This window comes from Artemia franciscana, chromosome 18 (genome assembly GCF_032884065.1).
Source record: "Artemia franciscana chromosome 18, ASM3288406v1, whole genome shotgun sequence".
NCBI classification, from domain to species: domain Eukaryota; kingdom Metazoa; phylum Arthropoda; class Branchiopoda; order Anostraca; family Artemiidae; genus Artemia; species Artemia franciscana.
Window position 1 is genome coordinate 12,504,425 of NC_088880.1, and position 21,761 is coordinate 12,526,185.

The 21,761-nt window shown below is 32.6% G+C and overlaps 1 protein-coding gene across 1 annotated transcript in view; it reads left to right on the forward strand.

Annotated features, from left to right (window-relative positions):
* Window positions 1-21,761, forward strand: part of LOC136038629 (synembryn-A-like) — a 148,265-nt gene that overhangs the window by 97,936 nt on the left and 28,568 nt on the right. Inside the window, exons 7-8 of the mRNA XM_065721865.1 lie at window positions 18,993-19,134; window positions 20,125-20,374. Of these exons, the coding sequence (XP_065577937.1) occupies window positions 18,993-19,134; window positions 20,125-20,374 (392 nt within the window). The remainder of the gene's footprint in view (window positions 1-18,992; window positions 19,135-20,124; window positions 20,375-21,761) is intronic.

Below are 21,761 nucleotides of genomic sequence, written 5' to 3' on the forward strand. Positions count from 1 at the left end.
TATAATATATATATATATATATATATATATATATATATATATATATATATATGTTTTTAACTACGTAAAACTTGCGAATATACAACATTCTTTGCTGTCCCATTGTCTGTGCATATAAATAGATTGTCAGGTTTACCGACTCTTGAACATGCAACATATAATGGTCCATGGGAAAACAATCCGTATTCAGATCTATACCTCATGATTCTAATGATTGCCCTTGAGCTTTGTTGATGGTGATTGCTAATCGACCATTCCCTGAGTCGCCATCGTCATTTATATATCCCCCTGTGCACCCCGGCGTCCCCTTTGTAGTTATGTCCCTGTGTCCCGGTCGTCATTTATATTCCCTGTGTCCCGGTCGTCATTTGTGTCCCGGTGTTCCAGTCTGTGATTTCTCTTTGAGTGTCCCGGGCGTCATTTATATTCCTTGTGTCCTTGTGTCCCGGTCGTCATTTATATCCCCCTGTGCCCCCGGCGTCCCCATTGTAGTTGTGTCCCTGTGTCCCGTTCGTCATTTATATTCCCTGTGTCCCGGTCGTCATTTGTATCCCGGTGTCCCGGTCTGTATATACATTCGTTTTTTAGTTTTGTTTTTCTCCTTTATTTTTTTCCTTTTTTCTTTTTTTTCTTTTTTAGTTTATTTAGATTTTTAGATTTTTTAGTTTTTTTATTAGTTTTTAGTTTTTTTGTAGTTTTTACCATTTTTTTAGTTTTTTTAGTTTTTTTTTACTTATGTCCTGGTCGTCATTTATACTCCCTGTGTCCCGGTCGTCATTTGTGTCTCGGTGCTTTGTTGATTGCTAATTTATATTATATTTATATTTATATTTTTTATATTTATTAATATTTTTTTAGTTTTCTTTTTCTCTTATTTTTCAGTTTTTTCCTTTATTTTAGTTTTTTCTTTTTTAGTTTTTAGTTTTTTTTTGTTTTTTACCTTTTTTTAGTTTTTTTAGTTTTTTTAGTTTTTTAGCTTTTTTAGTTTTTTTATTAGTTTTTAGTTTTTTTTTAGTTTTTGCCTTTTTTTAGTTTTTTCAGTTTTTTTTAGCTTTTAGTTTTTTACCTTTTTTTAGTTTTTTTTAGTTTTTTAGCTTTTTAGTTTTTTTTTCTTTTTAGTTTTTTTTGTAGTTTTTACCTTTTTTAGTTTTTTTTCTTCTTTTGTATTAGTGTGAAATAATTCAGACGTCATATGCGGACAAACACGACGTCACTCGACAGACAGACAGACAGACATAACCCACAAACAACTTATTTTTATATATATTTATTCATATTTTTTTAGTTTTCTTTTTCTCTTTTATTTTTCAGTTTTTTCCTTTTTTTTAGTTTTTTTCTTTTTTAGTTTTTAGTTTTTTTTAGTTTTTTTACCTTTTTTTTAGTTTTTTTAGTTTTTTTAGTTTTTTAGCTTTTTTAGTTTTTTTATTAGTTTTTATTTTTTTTGTAGTTTTTGCCTTTTTTTATTTTTTTCAGTTTTTTTTTAGTTATTAGATTTTTACCTTTTTTTAGTTTTTTTTAGTTTTTTAGCTTTTTTAGTTTTTTTTTCTTTTTAGTTTTTTTTTTGTAGTTTTTACCTTTTTTAGTTTTTTTCTTCTTTTGTATTAGTGTGAAATAATTCAGACGTCATATGCGAACAAACATGACGTCACCTGATCCACAGATCCACACACAGACAACATATATATATATATATATATATATATATATATATATATATATATATATATATATATACTAGCTGTTGGGGTGGCGCTTCGCGCCACCCCAACACCTAGTTGGTGGGGGCGCTTCGCGCCCCCCCCAAGCCCCCCGCGCGCGTAAGTCGTTACGCGCCATAATAGTTACGCGCCATTGTAGTTGTGTCCCTATGTCCCACCTGTGAATATAGATAGATATATATATATGGTTTTAACTACGTAAAACTTGCGAATATACAACATTCTTTGCTGTCCCATTGTCTTTGCATATAAATAGATTGTCAGGTTTACCGACTCTTGAACATGCAACATATAATGGTCCATGGGAAAACAATCTGTATTCAGATCTATACCTCATGATTCTAATGATTGCCCTTGAGCTTTGTTGATGGTGATTGCTAATCGACCATTCCCTGTCCCGGTGTCCCGGTCGTCATTTACATCCCCCTGTTTCCCCCGGTGTCCCCGTTGTAGTTGTGTCCCTGTGTCCCGGTCGTCATTTATATTCCCTGTGTCCCGGGTCCCGGTCGTCATTTGTATCCCGGTGTCCCGGTCTGTATATACATTCGTTTTTTAGTTTTGTTTTTCTCCTTTATTTTTTTCCTTTTTTTTTCTTTTTTAGCTTATTTAGATTTTTAGATTTTTTTAGTTTTTTTATTAGTTTTTAGTTTTTTTTTCTTTTTAGTTTTTTTGTCCCGGTCGTCATTTATATCCCCCTGTTTCCCCCGGTGTCCCCGTTGTAGTTGTGTCCCTGTGTCCCGGTCGTCATTTATATTCCCTGTGTCCCGGTCGTCATTTGTATCCCGGTGTACCGGTCTGTATATACATTCGTTTTTTAGTTTTGTTTTTCTCCTTTATTTTTTTCCTTTTTTTTCTTTTTTAGTTTATTTAGATTTTTAGATTTTTTAGTTTTGTCCTGGTCGTCATTTATACTCCCTGTGTCCCGGTGCTTTGTTGATTGCTAATCGAACATTCCTTTTGTCCTGGTCGCTTTCTCTTTGAGTGTCGTCATTTATTTTTTTCTTTTTTAGTTCTTTTAGTTTTTACCTTTTTTAGTTTTTTTTTAGTTTTTAGTTTTTTAGTTTTTTACCTTTTTTTAGTTTTTTTTAGTTTTTTTAGTTTTTTAGCTTTTTTATTTTTTTATTAGTTTTTAGTTTTTTTGTAGTTTTTGCCTTTTTTTTAGTTTTTTTAGTTTTTTAGCTTTTTTATTAGTTTTTAGTTTTTTTTGTAGTTTTTGCCTTTTTTTAGTTTTTTTAGTTTTTTAGCTTTTTTATTTTTTTTATTAGTTTTTAGTTTTTTTTTGTAGTTTTTGCCTTTTTTTTCTCTTTGAGTGTCGTCATTTATTAGTTTTTTCCTTTTTTTTTTTAGTTTTTTATTGGTTTTTACCTTTATTTTAGCTTATTTTCAGTTTTTTCCTTTTTTTTAGTTTTTTTTTATTTTTTATTTTTTTTAGTTTTTTTACCTTTTTTTAGTTTTTTTAGTTTTTTTAGTTTTTTAGCTTTTTTACTTTTTTTTATTAGTTTTTAGTTTTTTTTTGTAGTTTTTGCCTTTTTAGTTTTTTATTGGTTTTTACCTTTATAGTTTTTTTAGTTTTTTAGCTTTTTTATTTTTTTTATTAGTTTTTAGTTTTTTTTGTAGTTTTTGCCTTTTTTAGTTTTTTCAGTTTTGACGTCACCTGATCCAGTTTTTTCAGGTGACGTCACCTGACACATCCATCCACACATCCATCCACAACTTATTTTTATATATATAGATAGATATATATCTATATATATAAAAATAAGTTGTCTGTCTGTCTGTGGATGGATCAGGTGACGTCACCTGAAAAAACTGGATCAGGTGACGTCTAAACTGAAAAAACTAAAAAAAGGCAAAAACTACAAAAAAAACTAAAAACTAATAAAAAAAATAAAAAAGCTAAAAAACTAAAAAAACTAAAAAAAGGCAAAAACTGCAAAAAAAACTAAAAACTAATAAAAAAGCTAAAAAACTAAAAAAAGGCAAAAAACTACAAAAAAAACAAAAAACTAATAAAAAAAATAAAAAAGCTAAAAAACTAAAAAAACTAAAAAAAGGCAAAAACTACAAAAAAAACTAAAAACTAATAAAAAAGCTAAAAAACTAAAAAAACTAAAAAAAAGGCAAAAACTACAAAAAAAACTAAAAACTAATAAAAAAAAATAAAAAAGCTAAAAAACTAAAAAAACTAAAAAAACTAAAAAAGGTAAAAAACTAAAAAAACTAAAAAAACTAAAAAAAAAAGAAAAAACTGAAAAATAAGCTAAAATAAAGGTAAAAACCAATAAAAAACTAAAAAAAAAACTGAAAAAACTAAAAAAAGGCAAAAACTACAAAAAAACTAAAAACTAATAAAAAAAGTAAAAAAGCTAAAAAACTAAAAAAACTAAAAAAAACTAAAAAAACTAAAAAAAGGTAAAAAACTAAAAAAAAAAATAAAAAATAAAAAAAAAATAAAAAAAAAGGAAAAAACTGAAAAATAAGCTAACATAAAGGTAAAAACCAATAAAAAACTAAAAAGAAAAAAAGGAAAAAACTAAAAAAAATTTTCATCTAAAAAACTAAAAAAAACTAAAAAAGGTAAAAACTAAAAGAACTAAAAAAGAAAAAAATAAATGACGACACTCAAAGAGAAAGCGACCAGGACAAAAGGAATGTTCGATTAGCAATCAACAAAGCACCGGGACACAGGGAGTATAAATGACGACAGGACACAAGTAAAAAAAAAAATTAACAAAACTAAAAAGAAGGTAAAAACTACAAAAAAACTAAAAAGAAAAAAAAACTAAAAACTAATAAAAAAACTAAAAAATCTAAAAATCTAAATAAACTAAAAAAGAAAAAAAAAGGAAAAAAATAAAGGAGAAAAACAAAACTAAAAAACGAATGTATATACAGACCGGGACACCGGGATACAAATGATGACCGGGACCCGGGACACAGGGAATATAAATGACGACCGGGACACAGGGACACAACTACAACGGGGACACCGGGGGAAACAGGGGGATGTAAATGACGACCGGGACACCGGGACAGGGAATGGTCGATTAGCAATCACCATCAACAAAGCTCAAGGGCAATCATTAGAATCATGAGGTATAGATCTGAATACAGATTGTTTTCCCATGGACCATTATATGTTGCATGTTCAAGAGTCGGTAAACCTGACAATCTATTTATATGCAAAGACAATGGGACAGCAAAGAATGTTGTATATTCGCAAGTTTTACGTAGTTAAAACCATATATATATATCTATCTATATTCACAGGTGGGACATAGGGACACAACTACAATGGCGCGTAACTATTATGGCGCGTAACGACTTACGCGCGCGGGGGGGCTTGGGGGGGGCGCGAAGCGCCCCCACCAACTAGGTGTTGGGGTGGCGCGAAGCGCCACCCCAACAGCTAGTATATATATAAAAATAAGTTGTCTGTGGATCTGTGGATGGATCAGGTGACGTCACCTGAAAAAACTGGATCAGGTGACGTCAAAACTGAAAAAACTAAAAAAAGGCAAAAACTACAAAAAAAACTAAAAACTAATAAAAAAAATAAAAAAGCTAAAAAACTAAAAAAACTAAAAAAAGGCAAAAACTAAAGGCAAAAAGCAATTTCCAGTTTTTACATTCTAGTTTGTTTTCTTTTATATATATAGAAGATATAATCTGGCGTAACGGACAGACAACTTATTTTTATATATATAGATATATATATATATATATATATATATACTAGCTGTTGGGGTGGCGCTTCGCGCCACCCCAACACCTAGTTGGTGGGGGCGCTTCGCGCCCCCCCCAAGCCCCCCCGCGCGCGTAAGTCGTTACGCGCCATAATAGTTACGCGCCATTGTAGTTGTGTCCCTATGTCCCACCTGTGAATATAGATATATATATATATATATGGTTTTAACTACGTAAAACTTGCGAATATACAACATTCTTTGCTGTCCCATTGTCTTTGCATATAAATAGATTGTCAGGTTATCCCCCTGTTTCCCCCGGTGTCCCCGTTGTAGTTGTGTCCCTGTGTCCCGGTCGTCATTTATATTCCCTGTGTCCCGGGTCCCGGTCATCATTTGTATCCCGGTGTCCCGGTCTGTATATACATTCGTTTTTTAGTTTTGTTTTTCTCCTTTATTTTTTTCCTTTTTTTTCTTTTTTAGCTTATTTAGATTTTTAGATTTTTTAGTTTTTTTTATTAGTTTTTAGTTTTTATTTCTTTTTAGTTTTTTTGTCCCGGTCGTCATTTATATCCCCCTGTTTCCCCCGGTGTCCCCGTTGTAGTTGTGTCCTGTGTCCCGGTCGTTATTTATATTCCCTGTGTCCCGGTCGTCATTTGTATCCCGGTGTACCGGTCTGTATATACATTCGTTTTTTAGTTTTGTTTTTCTCCTTTATTTTTTTCCTTTTTTTTTCTTTTTTAGTTTATTTAGATTTTTAGATTTTTTAGTTTTTTTTATTAGTTTTTAGTTTTTTTTTCTTTTTAGTTTTTTTGTAGTTTTTACCTTCTTTTTAGTTTTGTTAATTTTTTTTTTTACTTGTGTCCTGGTCGTCATTTATACTCCCTGTGTCCCGGTGCTTTGTTGATTGCTAATCGAACATTCCTTTTGTCCTGGTCGCTTTCTCTTTGAGTGTCGTCATTTATTTTTTTCTTTTTTAGTTCTTTTAGTTTTTACCTTTTTTAGTTTTTTTTTAGTTTTTAGTTTTTTTAGTTTTTTACCTTTTTTTAGTTTTTTTAGTTTTTTAGCTTTTTTATTTTTTTTATTAGTTTTTAGTTTTTTTGTAGTTTTTGCCTTTTTTTTTAGTTTTTTGTCCTGGTCGCTTTCTCTTTGAGTGTCGTCATTTATTAGTTTTTTCCTTTTTTTTTTTAGTTTTTTATTGGTTTTTACCTTTATTTTAGCTTATTTTTCAGTTTTTTCCTTTTTTTTAGTTTTTTTTTTATTTTTTATTTTTTTTAGTTTTTTACCTTTTTTTAGTTTTTTTAGTTTTTTTAGTTTTTTAGCTTTTTTACTTTTTTTTATTAGTTTTTAGTTTTTTTTTTTGTAGTTTTTGCCTTTTTTTAGTTTTTTCAGTTTTTTTTTTAGTTTTTTATTGGTTTTTACCTTTATAGTTTTTTTAGTTTTTTAGCTTTTTTATTTTTTTTATTAGTTTTTAGTTTTTTTTTGTAGTTTTTGCCTTTTTTTAGTTTTTTCAGTTTTGACGTCACCTAATCCAGTTTTTTCAGGTGACGTCACCTGACACATCCATCCACACATCCATCCATCCATCCATCCACAGACAACTTATTTTTATATATATAGATATATATATATAAAAATAAGTTGTCTGTCCGTTACGCCAGATCATATCTTCTATATATATAAACGAAAACAAACTAAAATGTAAAAACTGGGAATTGCATAAATATTTCGAAATATTTTAACAATAGATTAAAGTAATTCGGAAACCTTAAAACAGATACCTAAAATTTGAGGTTTATTATAAATTTTTGAGCTTTAGCAAGCTTGGCATAAGAGGAATGTTTAGTATAGATCTTAAAATGACAGAAGAAACAGCCGAGGAAGCTGCTCAAATAGTTAATTCAAAGAGAAATTTTAGTATAAATCCTACAATGGCAGAAGAAACAGCCAAGGAATCTGCTCAAAGGGTTTATGCCAAAAAGCTTGCGGCTAAAGAACGAAAAACCGCGCAGTTAGATGAAAATCCACCTGGACAGCGAGAGTCAAAACGTATCAAAACTGAAAATGATAGCGATGATGATTGGGTTTGGGATTTTGACTTGGATAAGGTCATCAATGCCTACCAGATTTTAGTAAAATACAAAGGTTGGGCGATATGTATTTACGTCTGAAAAATAAAGAAACCTCAAAGAAAAATTAAAGACTGGGACATCCGGACACAAATCACGACCGGGAATATAAATGACGACCGGGACACAGGGACACAACTACAACGGGGACGCCGGGGGCACAGGCAGGATATATAATTGACGACTGAGACACAGGGATTGTTTGAATAGAAATTACAGACCGGGACACCGAGACACAAATGACTCCTTTATTTTTTAGTTTTTTTCCTTTTTTTAGTTTTTTTTTGTTTTTCAGTTTTTAGTTTTTTTTTATGTTGCATGTTCAAGAGTCGGTAAACCTGACAATCTATTTATATGTCCCCCAATGGTAGTTTTTATATATATAGATAGATTCGGTCGTTATTTGTGTCCCGGTGTCACGGTCTGTAATTTCTCTTTGAGTGTCCCGGTCGTCATTTATATTCCCTGTTTCCTGTTGTCCTGGTCGTCATTTGTGTCCCGGTGTTCCGATCTGTAATTTCATCAGTTGACAAACATGTCGTCGTCATAACAAACATGACGACAAGTAACTTCATGACGACATACAGCTCAATCCTAATGACGTCAGTCGACAGACAGACAAACAACTTATTTTTATATATATAGAAGATATATATATATATATATATATATATATATATATATATATATATATATATATATATATATATATATACTAGCTGTTGGGGTGGCGCTTCGCGCCACCCCAACACCTAGTTGGTGGGGGCGCTTCGCGCCCCCCCAAGCCCCCCCCGCGCGCGTAAGTCGTTACGCGCCATAATAGTTACGCGCCATTGTAGTTGTGTCCCTATGTCCCACCTGTGAATATAGATATATATATATATATATGGTTTTAACTACGTAAAACTTGCGAATATACAACATTCTTTGCTGTCCCATTGTCTTTGCATATAAATAGATTGTCAGGTTATCCCCCTGTTTCCCCCGGTGTCCCCGTTGTAGTTGTGTCCCTGTGTCCCGGTCGTCATTTATATTCCCTGTGTCCCGGGTCCCGGTCATCATTTGTATCCCGGTGTCCCGGTCTGTATATACATTCGTTTTTTAGTTTTGTTTTTCTCCTTTATTTTTTTCCTTTTTTTTTCTTTTTTAGCTTATTTAGATTTTTAGATTTTTTAGTTTTTTTTATTAGTTTTTAGTTTTTATTTCTTTTTAGTTTTTTTGTCCCGGTCGTCATTTATATCCCCCTGTTTCCCCCGGTGTCCCCGTTGTAGTTGTGTCCCTGTGTCCCGGTCGTTATTTATATTCCCTGTGTCCCGGTCGTCATTTGTATCCCGGTGTACCGGTCTGTATATACATTCGTTTTTTAGTTTTGTTTTTCTCCTTTATTTTTTTCCTTTTTTTTTCTTTTTTAGTTTATTTAGATTTTTAGATTTTTTAGTTTTTTTATTAGTTTTTAGTTTTTTTTTCTTTTTAGTTTTTTTGTAGTTTTTACCTTCTTTTTAGTTTTGTTAATTTTTTTTTTTACTTGTGTCCTGGTCGTCATTTATACTCCCTGTGTCCCGGTGCTTTGTTGATTGCTAATCGAACATTCCTTTTGTCCTGGTCGCTTTCTCTTTGAGTGTCGTCATTTATTTTTTTCTTTTTTAGTTCTTTTAGTTTTTACCTTTTTTAGTTTTTTTTTAGTTTTTAGTTTTTTTAGTTTTTTACCTTTTTTTAGTTTTTTTAGTTTTTTAGCTTTTTTATTTTTTTTATTAGTTTTTAGTTTTTTTGTAGTTTTTGCCTTTTTTTTTAGTTTTTTGTCCTGGTCGCTTTCTCTTTGAGTGTCGTCATTTATTAGTTTTTTCCTTTTTTTTTTTAGTTTTTTATTGGTTTTTACCTTTATTTTAGCTTATTTTTCAGTTTTTTCCTTTTTTTTATTTTTTTTTTATTTTTTATTTTTTTTAGTTTTTTACCTTTTTTTAGTTTTTTTAGTTTTTTTAGTTTTTTAGCTTTTTTACTTTTTTTATTAGTTTTTAGTTTTTTTTTGTAGTTTTTGCCTTTTTTTAGTTTTTTCAGTTTTTTTTTTAGTTTTTTATTGGTTTTTACCTTTATAGTTTTTTTAGTTTTTTAGCTTTTTTATTTTTTTATTAGTTTTTAGTTTTTTTTGTAGTTTTTGCCTTTTTTTAGTTTTTTCAGTTTTGACGTCACCTAATCCAGTTTTTTCAGGTGACGTCACCTGACACATCCATCCACACATCCATCCATCCATCCATCCACAGACAACTTATTTTTATATATATAGATATATATATATATAAAAATAAGTTGTCTGTCTGTGGATGGATCAGGTGACGTCACCTGAAAAAACTGGATCAGGTGACGTCAAAACTGAAAAAACTAAAAAAAGGCAAAAACTACAAAAAAAACTAAAAACTAATAAAAAAAATAAAAAAGCTAAAAAACTAAAAAAACTAAAAAAAGGCAAAAACTAAAAAAAAAACTAAAAACTAATAAAAAAGCTAAAAAACTAAAAAACTAAAAAAGGCAAAAACTACAAAAAAAACTAAAAACTAATAAAAAAAATAAAAAAGCTAAAAAACTAAAAAAACTTAAAAAATAAAAAAAAGGTAAAAAACTAAAAAAACTAAAAACTAAAAAAAACTAAAAAAAAAGGAAAAAACTGAAAAATAAGCTAAAATAAAGGTAAAAACCAATAAAAAACTAAAAAAAAAACTGAAAAAACTAAAAAAAAGGCAAAAACTACAAAAAAAATTAAAAACTAATAAAAAAAGTAAAAAAGCTAAAAAACTAAAAAAACTAAAAAAACTAAAAAAAAGGGGAAAAAACTAAAAAAAATAAAAAATAAAAAAAACTAAAAAAAGGAAAAAACTGAAAAATAAGTTAAAATAAAGGTAAAAACCAATAAAAAACTAAAAAGAAAAAAAGGAAGAACTAAAAAAAAATTTCATCTAAAAAACTAAAAAAAACTAAAAAAGGTAAAAACTAAAAGAACTAAAAAAGAAAAAAATAAATGACGAAACTCAAAGAGAAAGCGACCAGGACAAAAGGAATGTTCGATTAGCAATCAACAAAGCACCGGGACACAGGGAGTATAAATGACGACCAGGACATAAGTAAAAAAAAAAACTATCTATATATATAAAAATAAGTTGTCTGTGGATCTGTGGATCGTGGATCAGGTGACGTCACCTGAAAAAACTGGATCAGGTGACGTCAAAACTGAAAAAACTAAAAAAAGGCAAAAACTACAAAAAAAACTAAAAACTAATAAAAAAAATAAAAAAGCTAAAAAACTAAAAAAACTAAAAAAAGGCAAAAACTACAAAAAAAACTAAAAACTAATAAAAAAAATAAAAAAGCTAAAAAACTAAAAAAACTAAAAAAACTAAAAACTAAAAAAAACTAAAAAAAAGGAAAAAACTGAAAAATAAGCTAAAATAAAGGTAAAAACCAATAAAAACTAAAAAAAAAAACTGAAAAAAAAAACTAAAAAAACTAAAAAAAGGTAAAAAACTAAAAAAAATAAAAAAAAACTAAAAAAAAAAGGAAAAAAACTGAAAAATAAGCTAACATAAAGGTAAAAACCAATAAAAAACTAAAAAGAAAAAAAGGAAAAAACTAAAAAAAATTACTAAAAAGAAAAAAAAACTAAAAACTAATAAAAAAACTAAAAAATCTAAAAATCTAAATAAACTAAAAAAGAAAAAAAAAGGAGAAAAACAAAACTAAAAACCGAATGTATATACAGACCGGTACACCGGGATACAAATGACGACCGGGACACAGGGAATATAAATGACGACCGGGACACAGGGACACAACTACAACGGGGACACCGGGGGAAACAGGGGGATATAAATGACGACCGGGACAAAAAAACTAAAAAGAAAAAAAAACTAAAAACTAATAAAAAAACTAAAAAATCTAAAAATCTAAACAAGCTAAAAAAGAAAAAAAAAAGAAAAAAATAAAGGAGAAAAACAAAACTAAAAAACGAATGTATATACAGACCGGGACACCGGGATACAAATGACGACCGGGACACAGGGAATATAAATGACGACCGGGACACAGGGACACAACTACAACGGGGACACCGGGGGAAACAGGGGGATGTAAATGACGACCGGGACACCGGGACAGGGAATGGTCGATTAGCAATCACCATCAACAAAGCTCAAGGGCAATCATTAGAATCATGAGGTATAGATCTGAATACAGATTGTTTTCCCATGGACCATTATATGTTGCATGTTCAAGAGTCGGTAAACCTGACAATCTATTTATATGCACAGACAATGGGACAGCAAAGAATGTTGTATATTCGCAAGTTTTACGTAGTTAAAAACATATATATATATATATATATATATATATATATATATATACTAGCTGTTGGGGTGGCGCTTCGCGCCACCCCAACACCTAGTTGGTGGGGGCGCTTCGCGCCCCCCCCAAGCCCCCCCGCGCGCGTAAGTCGTTACGCGCCATAATAGTTACGCGCCATTGTAGTTGTGTCCCTATGTCCCACCTGTGAATATAGATATATATATATATATATGGTTTTAACTACGTAAAACTTGCGAATATACAACATTCTTTGCTGTCCCATTGTCTTTGCATATAAATAGATTGTCAGGTTATCCCCCTGTTTCCCCCGGTGTCCCCGTTGTAGTTGTGTCCCTGTGTCCCGGTCGTCATTTATATTCCCTGTGTCCCGGGTCCCGGTCATCATTTGTATCCCGGTGTCCCGGTCTGTATATACATTCGTTTTTTAGTTTTGTTTTTCTCCTTTATTTTTTTCCTTTTTTTTCTTTTTTAGCTTATTTAGATTTTTAGATTTTTTAGTTTTTTTTATTAGTTTTTAGTTTTTATTTCTTTTTAGTTTTTTTGTCCCGGTCGTCATTTATATCCCCCTGTTTCCCCCGGTGTCCCCGTTGTAGTTGTGTCCCTGTGTCCGGTCGTTATTTATATTCCCTGTGTCCCGGTCGTCATTTGTATCCCGGTGTACCGGTCTGTATATACATTCGTTTTTTAGTTTTGTTTTTCTCCTTTATTTTTTTCCTTTTTTTTTCTTTTTTAGTTTATTTAGATTTTTAGATTTTTTAGTTTTTTTATTAGTTTTTAGTTTTTTTTTCTTTTTAGTTTTTTTGTAGTTTTTACCTTCTTTTTAGTTTTGTTAATTTTTTTTTTTACTTGTGTCCTGGTCGTCATTTATACTCCCTGTGTCCCGGTGCTTTGTTGATTGCTAATCGAACATTCCTTTTGTCCTGGTCGCTTTCTCTTTGAGTGGTGACGTCATGTTTGTTCGCATATGACGTCTGAATTATTTCACACTAATACAAAAGAAGAAAAAAACTAAAAAAGGTAAAAACTACCAAAAAGACTAAAAAGAAAAAAAAACTAAAAAAGCTAAAAAACTAAAAAAAAACTAAAAAAAGGTAAAAATCTAATAACTAAAAAAAAACTGAAAAAAATAAAAAAAGGCAAAAACTACAAAAAAAATAAAAACTAATAAAAAAACTAAAAAAGCTAAAAAACTAAAAAAACTGAAAAAAACTAAAAAAAGGTAAAAAACTAAAAAAAACTAAAAACTAAAAAAGAAAAAAACTAAAAAAAAGGAAAAAACTGAAAAATAAAAGAAAAAGAAAACTAAAAAAATATGAATAAATATATATAAAAATAAGTTGTTTGTGGGTTATGTCTGTCTGTCTGTCTGTCGAGTGACGTCGTGTTTGTCCGCATATGACGTCTGAATTATTTCACACTAATACAAAAGAAGAAAAAAAACTAAAAAAGGTAAAAACTACAAAAAAAAAACTAAAAAGAAAAAAAACTAAAAAACTAAAAAAAAACTAAAAAAAAAGGTAAAAAACTAAAAACTAAAAAAAACTGAAAAAACTAAAAAAAGGCAAAAACTAAAAAAAAACTAAAAAATAATAAAAAAACTAAAAAAGCTAAAAAACTAAAAAAACTAAAAAAAGGTAAAAAGAAAAAAAAACTAAAAACTAAAAAAGAAAAAACTAAAAAAAAGGAAAAAACTGAAAAATAAGAGAAAAAGAAAACCAAAAAAATATTAATAAATATAAAAAATATAAATATAAATATAATATAAATTAGCAATCAACAAAGCACCGAGACACAAATGACGACCGGGACACGGAGTATAAATGACGACCAGGACATAAGTAAAAAAAAAAAACTAAAGAAACTAAAAAAATGGTAAAAACTGCAAAAAAACTAAAAACTAATAAAAAACTAAAAAATCTAAAAATCTAAATAAACTAAAAAAGAAAAAAAAGAAAAAAGGAAAAAAATAAAGGAGAAAAACAAAACTAAAAAACGAATGTATATACAGACCGGGACACCGGGATACAAATGACGACTGGGACACAGGGAATATAAATGACGACCGGGACACAGGGACACAACTACAATGGGGACGCCGGGGGGCACAGGGGGATATAAATGACGACCGGGACACCCGGACACAAGGAATATAAATGACGCCCGGGACACTCAAAGAGAAATCACAGACTGGAACACCGGTACACAAATGACGACCGGGACACAGGGAATATAAATGACGACCGGGACACAGGGACATAACTACAAAGGGGACGCCGGGGTGCACAGGGGGATATATAAATGACGATGGCGACTCAGGGAATGGTCGATTAGCAATCACCATCAACAAAGCTCAAGGGCAATCATTAGAATCATGAGGTATAGATCTGAATACGGATTGTTTTCCCATGGACCATTATATGTTGCATGTTCAAGAGTCGGTAAACCTGACAATCTATTTATATGCACAGACAATGGGACAGCAAAGAATGTTGTATATTCGCAAGTTTTACGTAGTTAAAAACATATATATATATATATATATATATATATATATATATATATATATATATATATATGGCGCGTAACGACTTACGCGCGCGGGGGGGCTTGGGGGGGGGCGCGAAGCGCCACCCCAACAGCTAGTATATATATATATATATAAATAAGTTGTCTGTGTGTCTGTCGAGTGACGTCATGCCATCATGTCATGTCGTCATGAAGTTAGTTGTCGTCATGTTTGTTATTACGATGGCGTCATTAAAGGTATTTAAGACATTCGTTCATGGAAAAAATGTTTAATTGTAAAATGACTGAAGAACCTACAATGGCAACAGCCGAGGAAGCTTCTCAAAGAGTTTATGCCAAAAAACTTGCTGCTGATAGAGAAAGTAAGAAAAGAAAGCGTGCCGAGGAATCACAAGAACAGCAAGAAAACAGGCTTGCGGCTGATAGAGAAAGTAAGAACATAAAGCGTGCCGAGGAACTACCAGAGCAACGCGAAACTAGACTTGCTGCTAAAAGAGAAAGTGAAAAAAGAAGGCTTGCCGAGGAATCACAAGAACAGCAAGAAAACAGGCTTGTGGCTGATAGAAAAAGTAAGAAAAGAAAGCGTGCCGAGGAATCACAACAGCAGCGTGAAATTAGGCTTGCGTCTCAAAGAGAAATCACCAAAAGAAAGCGTGCCGAGGAATCACAAGAGCAACCTGGGTCAGTGCGATGCTGGATGTACTCAGTAGAATGGCAAAAACGAGGATTGCCACAGGCACATATACTAATCTGGCTACATTATAAAATTACTTCTAACGAAATTGATGATGTGATTTCCGCTGAAATACCTGATGAAAATGTCGATAAGGTGTTATATGATATTGTTGTTAAAAATATGATACATGGACCTTGCGGTGCACTGAACGAAAATTCACCATGCATGGCCAGAGGAAGGTGCACAAAGCAATATCCTCGACTTTTAGTACCCAAAACAATTACTGGCAATGATGGTTACCCACAATATAGAAGAAGATCTACTGAAGATGGCGGTAAAACAGCAATAATAAAGAACCGTAACGGTACCACCATCGAAGAAGATAACCAGTGGGTTGTTTCATATTCCCCATTATTATCAAAAACATTTAATGCACACATAAACGTTGAATAATGTTGCTCCTTAAAGGTAATCAAATACATATGTAAATACGTCAACAAAGGCAGTGACATGGCAGTTTTTGGCTTGCAGTCCGAAATCAAAGATATCGACGAAATCGTACAATATCAGGCTGGAAGATACATAAGCAGCAATGAAGCTGTTTGGCGAATTCTTTCATTTCCGATACATGAACGCAGTCCAGCTGTTGTTCACTTGGCGGTACATTTACAGAATGGTCAACGTATTTTTTTATTTTTCGGAATCCAACGTGCAACAAAGAGCCCTGAATCCACCGGATACAAAGTTAACTGCTTTCTTTTCGCTATGCAAAAATGATTCTTTTGCAAAAATACGCCTGCTTTTGGTGAATGTACCCGGTCCGACGTCCTTTGAGTATTTGTGAACTGTAAGCGGTACTATACATGACACTTACCGTAGTGCATGCCAAGCTCTGAATTTATTGGAGAATGACCAACACTGGGATAACTGCATCAATGACGCGTGCGAAACGTTAACTCCAAGTCAAATTCGTGCATTGTTTGGAATCATTCTAACAACTTGCTCTCCTTCAGCTCCTACAGAGTTATGGGGAAAATATAAATCGAAAATATCCGAAGATATACTCCACCGAAAACGTTTAGAGACGTCAGATATGACTTTTGATTTTACATCAGAAATTTATAACTATACTTTAGTTATTATAGAAGATTTGTGCGTATATATGGCAAACAAACCTCTTCAGGATTTGGGAATGCCTTCACCTAATCGTACCGCTGCTGTTTCGACATGTGTAGAATTGGATCGTGAACAAAGTTCCAGTACGAGTGATCTATTGTCGTATGTACAAAATAACATTTTCCAAGTTAACGTCGGAACAAAAAGATCATTTATGATACGATAATGCATTGTGTCGATAACAACGCTGGAGAAATTTTCTTTTTGGATGCGCCAGGAGGTACTGGTAAAACGTTTGTGATAAAACTGATTCTGGCATTGCGGGAGATTTCAGGCAAACATTACCTATAATACCTAGATCAACCCCTGCAGACGAAATGAATGCTTGCTGAAAAATTCTAATTTATGGGCACACGTAAAAACATTGAAATTAACTACAAATATGCGTGTCCGATTGCAAAACGATGACTCTGGTCAAACATTTTCAGATCAATAGCTGGTAATTGGAAACGGAAAGCTCCCAGTAGACTCAATTTCAGGACTATACAACTACCTGCTGAATTCTGTAATTTAGTGACGTCCAAAAATGAATTGATTGAAAAAGTATTTCCGAATATTCTAAACAATTATAAAAATAATAAATGGCTAAGTGAAAGAGCGATTCTTGCACCCAAAAATATAGACGTCCACGAAATCAACAATATTGTTTTAACCAAGATTCGAGACCAGGCAGTCCTTTACAAGTCAGTCGACACAGTTTTGGAACCAAATGAGGCGGTTAATTATCCATCTGAATTTTTAAATTCCGTGGATCTTTCAGGGTTTCCACCACACGTGCTACAACTAAAACAGGCGTACCAATAATACTGTTAAGAAATATAAACCCACCAAAGCTTTGCAATGGCACGCGACTCGCCGTAAAAAAACAAAAAAAACAATGGAAAACGTAATAGAGGCCACAATCTTGACAGGGCCTTTTGAGGGTGAGGCTGTTCTTATTCCTCGCATTCCCATGATTCCAAAGGATCTGCCTTTTCAATTTAAAAGATTGCAATTCCCAATTCGATTAGCATTTGCAATCACCATCAACAAAGCTCAAGGTCAATCATTAGAAAAATGTGGTATAGATCTTAATACTGATTGTTTTTCCCATGGACAATTGTACGTTGCATGTTCGAGGGTCGGTAAACCTGACAATCTATTTATATGCAGCGACAATTGGACAGCGAAGAATGTTGTATATTCGCAAGGTTTACGCAGTTAATTTGTATTGTATCCATCTATCTATCTATCTATATAAAAACGAGTTGTGTGTATGCATGTTTGTTTGTTTTTAAAAAGAGCGTTTGCATATGACGTCATTATAAGTACATAAGGCTTTGTATATGCACAGACAATGGGAAAGCCAAGAATGTTGTATTTAAGAATTAACGACGCTTCTTGACTACTAAGGTCCCTCCGTCGGCCCTGCAGTGCATTCCTGCAGCGTGATTCGATCTCTGGGTCCCGTATTACCAAGCTAAGGTCAAATCCACTGCGCCACCACAGGACCAAGAATGTTGTATATTCGCAAGTTTTACGTAGTTCAAAACACATATATCTATATTCATAGGTGGTACACAGGGAAACAACTACAATGGCGCGTAACGACTTACGCGCGCGGGGGGCTTGGGGGCATAAAGCGCCCCCACCAACTAGGTGTTGTATATTTGCAAGTTTTACGTAGTTAAAAACATATATATATATATATATATCTATCTATATTCACAGGTGGGACACAGGGACACAACTGCAATGGCGCGTAACGACTTAAGCGCGCGGGGTGGGGGAGGGGGGCTTGGGTTGTTTTTGAAGCGCCCCCACCAAGTAGGTGTTGGGGTGGCGCGACCCAATAGCTAGTAGTATATAAGAAGGATAAAGATCCTCTAGAGCTGTCGTTGGTGCATAGGACATGTAATGACGTTTCAGTTGCTGGATCTTTTTCCAGGGACAAGTAAAAAAGCTTGTCGGCCAACCTTGCTGCGGCGAGGATCGAACTCTGGGCCCTTTATTGCCAAACAGAACATCAATCCACTGTGCTGCAATAGGTTATACTAATATAATACATACTAAAAATTGTAGAGTATTAGATTTTGTGCCTTTAAGGGAAATCTGAACGTGTGATGGCACTATTCTTTGATGTCTATGCGAAACTGCTTCTAAAAAATAATAAAAAAAAGTATTGGGTTTGTTCATTTTCAACCTTTATTCAACCTTTTTTTTTTTTTTTTTTTTTGTTCATTTTATAACCAAATCATTAAGGTAAAATAGAATTTTTAGTATTTTGCTACAAATTTTGCTAAAAAACCGGAAGTTTTTCAAAATCATGTTACTTTTTCATTGTTTTTTCAAATTATTACCCACAGTTTTGGTCAGTTTCTATGTGTGTTAAAAGACAGTTCTGATATCAAAACATAATTTCTTCCTAAAAATAATTGTAATTATATTTCTGTGAAATTAAGAAATTCACCATTGTTGTTCTATTTACATGAGTTTTAAGAAGTGAATCATTGAATAAAAATTAATTTTTAAGTAGTTACCTTTTCAAAGTTTTCTTTGTTTTTCTTGCGTGAATGGTACTAATGTAACTGGAGTCTTAATCAGCTTAGCGTCCATATAAGAACGATTCAGAATTCATAATGTGTTACTGATAAAAAGGACATAGGAAAAAAAGATAAATCAGCATTGCTGTTCTGTGAATTAACATTTTAATTAGTTTGCCTTTGTTTCCCATCGTAATGTATTTTTTCAGTCACGTGGTCAACTTACTAACAAATATACCTACCATCAATATGTATCAGTTATATATAATGGAAGATAGCGAAGAAGAAATAAAATATGATATGAGAGGAATCGATGTAACTCTTGATTTGCTGAATCAAAAATTAGACTCTGTAAGTATTTCTGAATTTTCGTTCTTCCTAATTCGTATTTAAGGTTCTTTTTTTTTTACGGGTATTCAATCCTGTTTATAATTATGCTGCCATTCTCTGGCTATTGTTTATTCAATATGCCAAGTTTTTGGTGTGCTGTTAATTAATTTTCTTTATTTTAATTTATAATCAATAAGTGCATTGTAATTTCTTCTACTTAGTAGTTTAAACACTAATTCATTGTGTGGTCATTACCACGTGTGTTGAGAGGTCAAGGTCCTAGGGAGGAATAAGCGTATTGTTTTCAGGTTACAATTTTTCTCTCCATTTTTCCCCTCCTTGCTTATATATTACACATAAAAATTAACCAAGATTAGAATACTGGAAGCTACAGCAAGTATTACAGCTTGACACAGTGGTCAAGTATGGTTCTGAAGCATGGACTATCCGAAAAACCGATGAAGATTGGCTAGATGTTTCCAGAGAAATTGCCTGCGTATTGTTCTGGGTACCCGGGTGACTGACAGTATCTCAAACAGTAGACTGTACGGAAAATTTGGTTCAATCCTTGCTTCTTGAGCTATAATGAGAGAAAGGTTGAGATGGCTAGGGCACGTTCTCCGGATGAAAGATTGCCGAAGATATTCCTTTTTGACCAACCCTTGAAGGCTAAACGGAAGCAGGTCGTCCGTGGTCAAGGTGGGAGGATGTCATAAAGGAAGATTTAAAAGAAATGACAACTTCCCGGGGGGGTGTAAACAAGGAGGCTTTGAATAGATTGGGATGAAGAAGGATTGTGCATAGCTGTGATGGGCTCAGGCGGCCTGGTGCTGTGGTGAGTTGTTAGTAGTAGGGTAATACTGTATGTGTATGGGTTGTAATTTACTTGAGAAAGAAAAACAATTTGTTATTCTCTCTCTTTCTACCTCTATCTCTTTTCTTTTCTGTTTGCTTTTTGTAATGATTTTAGTCATGGCTGCTGCTAATAAACTCGTTTACTTTTGTTTTCAGGGGCCAGCAAGATCTGTCGAAGAACTAGCTCCGATACTCACGTTCTTTTGTATAATTTGTAAAGCTCTTTCTGCCGTGAGGAAACATGTAAGATCAATTGTTTTGCCACCAATGAAATCCGAAATTACAGAAAGACCAGAGGTCGGTAATAGTCTGAGAAATAAGCTGGTGAAGAGGATGACAGCGGCTTCCAGGACTCAAGTGTCTCAGCTCTCGGCTCAATTACTTTTCGTCTTATGTAAAGAGAATGGTGAGCTTTGTATTGTTATTCATTTCTGGAATCTTTTATTTTGGTACGGTACACTGAAATGACTTTCTTTCCGCCTTAAAAAAAGTAAGACCTATAAAGCAGTTACTTACGGTTTCATCTCTTTCTTGAGTGCCCCCCTCCAAAAAAAGACCTACGTGCTGTATATATATACATGTAAAAGATAACTTGTCATGGGTTTTTCAAAAGCACAGAGTAGACGCAGTCACGGAGTTTGAAGAAGTTTTCACGGAATTACAGGAAACCTTTGATTTTCTGAACCTACTGCTTTTTTTGAACCTACTACGACCCTTGATGGCCAATTTAATATAAGCTTTTGCACAGCCAAAGTACCTTCCACTTGAATTTTTTTTTACGAATATCAACATGGGGGTATCAACTGCGGCTTCCAGAACTCAAGTGTCTCAAGTCTCGGCTCAATTACTTTTGTCTTATGTAAAGAGAACGATGAGGTTTTTATCGTTATTCAGATCCCCATGAACCAGGAATCTCTAGTAGGCGCAAATCATTAGCTTGCGTCGATTACCTGGAATCTTTTATTTTGGAACGTTATGCTGGAACGACTTTCTTTCGGACTTAAAAAAGTATTTTTTTTTTAATTTAAATGACAATCGTGCCGCAGTCGATCCGCTCTTCGCCCTGCCATAACATTTTTCTTTTAATAAGGTGTCACTTTTGTGGAAAATTTGTATTGAGAGGCGTGAGGAATAAATTTAATATAAATATTAATGTTTGCTCATTGACTGAGTGACTGTGAACCCTTGTAGAAGTGAATTGAACATGAAGTCGCAAATTATTATTGTTTTTTGGTTCTATCTCAATTCACCGTTTACTTTGTGAAGTTTACTTGTTCAGCTTTAACATTTTCAAGCCTTGGAGAAGCTTGAACTGAGGAAGGGTGCTACAAAAATGAAGCGCCACAGAACATCCGGCATAAGTCATAATGGAGTAAATCTGATGCTTGTTTCAAATCAAATTAGATAGTTTTACTCCTCTTTACATTGGAAATTTAGATGAGTAGTTACTTCTGTTTTTCTCGAGCTCAAGTTTACGAGCCTGACTCCATTTTCCATCGCACTGAGTAAACCAAATTAGATGGAGAAAGTTCTTCCAGTTTGTTAAACTTCCAGAAGTTTACTTGTTCGGCTTTAACATTTTGGAGCCTTCGAGAAGTTTGACTGATTAAGGGTGCTACAAATACGAAAAGCCACAGAACATCCGATATAAGTCACAATGAAGTAAAATCTGATGCTTAGTTTAAATCAAATTAGATAATTTTTATTCCTCTTTACATTGAAAATTTAGATGAGTAGTTATTTCTGTTTTTCTCGAGCTCAAGTATACGAGCCTGACTCCATTTTCCATCGCA